The 6,000-nt window shown below is 46.9% G+C and overlaps 1 protein-coding gene across 3 annotated transcripts in view; it reads right to left on the bottom strand.

Moving 5' to 3' along the window:
- Positions 1 to 1,706, bottom strand: part of LOC147092074 (uncharacterized) — a 36,847-nt gene extending 35,141 nt beyond the window's left edge. The window contains exon 1 of one of the 3 annotated variants that reach the window (XM_085975816.1): positions 251 to 1,706. In XM_085975816.1, coding sequence (XP_085831942.1) covers positions 251 to 481 — 231 coding nt within the window. In that variant the 5' untranslated portion in view covers positions 482 to 1,706. The remainder of the gene's footprint in view (positions 1 to 250) is intronic. The other 2 variants (XM_085975817.1, XM_085975815.1) reach the window with 2 other exon arrangements.
- Between the last annotated feature and the right edge of the window lie 4,294 nt (positions 1,707 to 6,000).

Raw genomic sequence — 6,000 nt, forward strand, 5'->3', positions numbered from 1 at the left:
AGCGCTCCCTCAGTACTGCCCCTCCGGCAGTGCAGCCCTCCCTCAGTACTGGCCCTCCGACAGCACAGCACTGCCTCAGTACTGCCCCTCCGACAGTGCAGCACTCCCTCAGTACTGCCCCTCCGACAGTGCAGCGCTCCCTCAGTGCTGCCCCTCCGACAGTGCAGCCCTCCCTCAGTACCGTTCGGAGTAGTTTCTTGACGACATACATTTGGGAAGAAAACAAAGACAGAAAGAAATTGATGCTTACACCCAAATCTCTTAGTTCCATATGTAATCGTTCCATGAAGCTTAAATTTGCATGGGAATACCGAGCAAAACTGATCCACGACATGCGCTGACGATGTACATTACTAATCGTAGTCATATGGGTCTTAGACACGAGGTTCGGACGCCTATCCTTGGGTGCAGTCGATGAGGTTGGACGTGCCGCCATGCTCACAGCTGAAGGGACCGTAAGCTTGCTGGTCGCCGCAGACATTTTTCGTTCAGACGATTGACATGAGCAACCTTGAATTTTCACTCACGAAGGTATCTACGTGCAAAGGAAATCACAATATCCTGGGCAGAACAAAAAAAAGGAACGCATTGTTATCGAGAAATACATTTTTACCTAAATCATATGTCCCAATATGAGGGATATTGGGAGAAGGCGCAACCAGACTTTATTGGCAGAAAGAGAGCAGGCACGGGCCCACGCCGCAGAAGGTGGTAAGGTTCCAGAAGAGGAGGCAGTTTAGAAAGCCAGACAGCACAACCTGGGTAAACTCACAAGCTGCAGGTCCCAGAGAGATTGTAAAATGGATAGAGCCACGCATGTCGGAAGGACAATTGTAACAGAATGGTGAGCTCGGGACAGTACATATTAGAATTATCGAGTGCAACAGCACAGGAGGCAGCCATTCAGCCCATCGTGCTTGTGCCAGCTCATTGGTAGAGCTATTCAATTAATCCCACTCTTCTGCTCTTGGGATTGGGGGTAATATATTAGTATGTATTAGCATAATATATTAGCACCGTCGCCCTGTAAAGGAAAAAGCCATATTCCAAGAGATACACCATCCTATGAATAGATTTCTGATATTATTAATGGCCGGGGAGTCCAGAACCTGGGGTCACAGTCTAAGGATAAGGGGTAAGCCATTTAGGACTGAGATGAGGAGGAATTTCTTCACCCAGAGAGTGGTGAACCTGTGGAATTCTCTACCACAGAGGGCAGTAGAGGCCAATTCATTAAATATATTCAAGAAGGAGTTAGATATATTTCTTAAGGCTAAAGGGATCAAGGGATATGGAGAGAAGGCAGGGACAGGGTACTGAATTTGGATGATCGGCCATGATCTCATTGAATGGCAGAACAGGCTCGAGGGGCTGAATGGCCTACTCCTGCTCCTATCTTCTATGTTTCTATGACATACTGGCCTAGAAATTCAGTAGGCTTTGCACCCACTTTTCGCCCAAAGAGGGTTTCTGCGCCAGTGTAAGAGGGTGCGCTGATATTCAGCGCTGCGGTAATGGCGGCAGTAGCCGGTAGCGCTGCGCTGACACCGATGACGTCATCGGTGTGCGCAGTGCCCTGGTTCCGCCCCAAACCCCATATTTAGTTCCGGCCGCCTCTTCTGCAGCGGCCGCAAACAGCGCTGGAAAAACGGGGCCGTACTGCTGCGCAACTGGGGCGCTTTAAGGTGGAGGTGCAGCCGGCCGCTTTTTCGGCGGCCGCCTGCCCGCACCTCCCTCCCCGGCCTCCTACACCACCCCCCCCCCGCGGCATTGGTGGCTGGTTCCCGCGAGCCCAGCACTTCTCCGTGGTGCCGGCCTCATTTGCCGGCAGAATCCAGCGGCGATCTCACGGCTGCAGGCAGCTCCTCCTTAAGAGAAGGAGGAGGCCTGCAGTACCCCAGCCTGCCGCACCGCATCGGGTGGCGCAGCGGCAGCTGGAGCGCTGAAATTCACTTTCAGCGCCCCAAGCGGAGGCGGGCACACCCTGGAACAGCGCCCGGTTCCGACTTGGGGCGCTAAAAGTGAATATCTGGCGGGCGCAACTGGCTCCGCGCGCAGCGCTAACTTTTGGGCGTTAGCCCGCTGGCGGGCCTTAACTGAATTTCTAGGCCACTGGGTTTAAAAGTCTGTAACGCCTCGGCAACACAGGCTTCTGAGATAAAGATCAGTTGTTAACAAAAGCTGTAAAACACCATACAAGCTTTTGAAATGGGAATGGGATATTGACCAAGAAACAATGGCCCTATTGAAGCAAACCATTGGTGCTTCCAGAAAGTCTAAGCTTTAGAAGAAACACAATACATCACCCAGTTTAAAGTGTTATAAACACTCAGGGAAACAGAAACTTCAAACATTAAACAACCATATGCCTTCATAATATCACATCAAATGAAGCAAGCAGACACAATGTCTGTGATACAACCAACAGAGATAGCTAGAAAACAAGTAAATACTCAGTTGAAATGCTTGATTTACATGTTGTAAAAGATAGCTACAGAACACTTCAAAATATAACTTCAATAGATACACCAAGCAATTACATTGTGTTTGTATTGAAAATGGAATAGTTAGTAGACACGACGTCTGTTTTCAAACAGCTAGGTCATTTTAGAATTAAATGGAAGCCCTTCGATAAAAATGGCATCAAATAGATACATAAGTTATAGCCATTTTATGATACGTTTTGAACACCTAAACAACAGACAGAAGTCTGAGAGTTGGCAGCTGAAATGACAGTAAGAATAGAAAGAATTCAACAAAGATGACTAGAGATAATTAGCTTACATCAGCAGAAAACTTCAAAGGAAAAAACACCAAAAAAAGGTATAAAAATAGAGCTTTTCAGATGGAAAAGTAGAAGTCGCTGGAAACGGGCAAGCGATTCCCAACTTCAGGGGCTCGTTCTGTAAGTTTTTAGCTTTTTGAGTCTCGGGGATCAAGGTACTCTTATTTGATTTTGGTGGATATTCTGGATTAAGAATAAGAAATGTAAAAATGTATGAAGTTAAGATTTGAGAATAAGGATCTCTGAGAATAAGAAAATGTAAGCTATTTGTATTTTGAACTGTTAAAAGTCACGATTGACTTATCAGCTGTTAACTGAATGTCGGTTCTTTAATAAATTTATATATTTTTAGAATTGTCTCAATTAGTATTTCTGTATCAAGCTCGCGAACTCAATCTCTGTATACTCTTTTGTAAGGAGTTGCAGAATTCTGGGGGGTTTTCCGGACCCTCATAATATCCGGAAGGTTACAGTCTAGTTAAACTTATTAAATGTGCTATCCGGAGGACGGTAACATCTTCACGTCGTTCCTTTCCTTTAGGGAGAGATAGTCTGGAACTTAAGACCCATTTAAGCGTCTTATAGAATTTGGCTACCTCTAACTTTAGTTGAAGGGGAACACGCCTGATCTGGGGTAGCCTGAAAAGGGCTAGGTCTAATAATTATCCCTTCAGCTCAACTGGCTGGGACTGCACTCGCCTGGTTCCATTCTTTTGGATCTAATCGTAGCCAGAGAATTGTCTGCAATGGCTTCTCTTCCCACTCCCGCATCGTTACCTCTGGTGTCCCCCAAGGATCTATCTTTGGCCCCCCTCCTCTTTCTCATCTACATGCTGCCCCTCGGCGACATCATCCGAAAACAAAGTGTCAGTTTCCACATGTACGTTGACGACACCCAGCTCTACCTCACCACCACTTCTCTCGACCCCTCTAAATTGTCTCTAAATTGTAAGACTTGCATTTATAACACGCCTTTCATGACCACCGGATGTCCCAAAGTGCTTTACAGCCAATGAATTACTTTTGAAGTGTAGTCACTGTTGTAATGCAAGAAACACGGCAGCCAATTTGCGCACATAAGAAATAGGAGTAGGAGTCGGCCATTCAAGCCTGCTCCGCCATTCAATGAGATCATGGCTGATCTTCTGCCTCAACTCCATTCACTGGCCCTATCGCCATATCCCTTGATGCCCTTACTAGTCAGAAATCTATCAACTTCTATTTTGAATATACCCAATGACTGATCCTCCACAGCCCTCTGGGGTAGAGAATTCCAAAGATTCACCACCCTCTGTGTGAAGAAATTTCTTCTCATCTCAGTCATGAATTGACTACCCTTTATCATGAGGCGGTGGCCCCTGGTTCTCGACTCCACAGCTAAGGGAAACATTCTCCCAGCATCCACCCTATCAAGCCCTGTAATAATTTTGTAAGCTTCAATGAGATCCCCTCTCATTCTTCTGAATTCAAGAAAATACAGGCCTAGTTTACTCAATCTCTTCTCATACGACAGTCCCGCCATCCCAGGAATCAATCTCGTGAACCTTCGTTGCAATCCCTCTATGGCAAGTATATCCTTCCTGAGGTAAGGAGACCAAAATTGTACACAGTACTCCAGGTGTGGTCTCATCAAGGCCCTGTATAATTGGAGTAAGACTTCTTTACTCCTGTACTCAAATCCTCTTGTAATGAAGGCCAGCATACCATTTGCCTTCCTAATGGCTTGCTGCACCTGCACATTCACTTTCAGTGACTCATGTACAAGGACACCCAGGTCCCTTTGAGCATCTGCATTCCCCAATCTTTCACCATTTAGGAAATACTCTGCCTTTCTGTTTTTTCTACCAAAGTGGATAACTTCACATTTATCCACAGCAAGTTCCTACAAACAGCAATGTGATAATGACCTGTTTTAGTGATGTTGATAGAGGGATAAATATTGGCCCAGACACCGGGGATAACTCCCCTGCTCTTCTTCAAAATAGTGCCATGGGATCTTTTACATTCACCCGAGAGAGCAAACAGGGCCACGGTTCAATGTCTCAGCCGAAAGACGGCACCTCCGACACTCCCTCAGTACTGCACTGGAGTGTCAGCCTAGATTTTTGTGCTCAACAGTCTGGAGTGAGACTTGAACCTACAATCATCTGACTCATAGGCGAGGGTGCTACCATCCGAACCACGGCTGACAGCCAAATTGGCAGACTGCTTTTCCGAAATCCAGTACTGGATGAGCAGAAATTTCCTCCAACTAAATATTGGGAAGATCGAAGCCATTGTCTTCGGTCCTTGCCACAAATTCCGTTGCCTAGCCATCGAATCCATCCCTCGCATCTGTCTGAGGCTGAACCACACTGTTCACAACCTTGGTGTCATATTTGACCCTGAAATGAGCTTCCGACCACATATCCGCAGCATAACTGAGACCATCTATTTCCACCTCCGTAACTTTGCCTGTCTCCGCCCTTGCCTCAGCTCATCTGCTGCTGAAACCCTCATCCATGTCTTTGTTACCTCTAGACTTAACTAATCCAACGCACTCCTGGCTGGCCTCCCACATTCCACCCAACGTAAATTGAAGTCATCCAAAACTCGGCTGCCCGTGTCCTAACTTGCACCAAGTCCCGTTCACCCGTTACCCCTGTGCTCACTGACCTACATTGGCTCCCGGTTAAGCAACGCCTCAATTTCAAAATTCTCATCGTTTTCAAATCCCTCCATGGCCTCTCGCCCCTCCTTACCTCTAATATCCTCCACCCTCACAACGCCCCCCCCCACCCCCCCCAAGATATCTGCGCTCCTCTAATTCTAGCCTTTTGAGCATCCCTGATTATAATCGCTCAATCATTGGTGGCCATGCCTTCAGCTGCTTAGGCCCTCTCTGGAATTTGATCCCTAAACCTCTCCGCCTCTCTCTCGTCCTTTAAGACGCTCCTTAAAACCTACCTCTTTGACCAAGCTTTTGGTCACCTGCCCTAATTTCTCCTTATGTGGCTCAGCGTCCAATTTTTTGTTATTTAATACTCCTGTGAAGCGCCTTGGGGCGTTTTACTAGGTTTAAGGTGCTATATAAACACAAGTTGTTGTTGTTGTTGGATTAAGGCTTCGTTGAGGGCCAGAAAACAGAGTAGGAATGAACGGGTCATTTTCGGGTTGGCAGGGTATAACTAGTGGAGCGCCGCAAGGATCAGTGCTTGGGCCGCAGCTATTTATAA

This window comes from Somniosus microcephalus, unplaced genomic scaffold, assembly GCF_052327205.1.
Source record: "Somniosus microcephalus isolate GS21.2 unplaced genomic scaffold, FLI_Smic_1.0 unresolved_chr2, whole genome shotgun sequence".
NCBI classification, from domain to species: domain Eukaryota; kingdom Metazoa; phylum Chordata; class Chondrichthyes; order Squaliformes; family Somniosidae; genus Somniosus; species Somniosus microcephalus.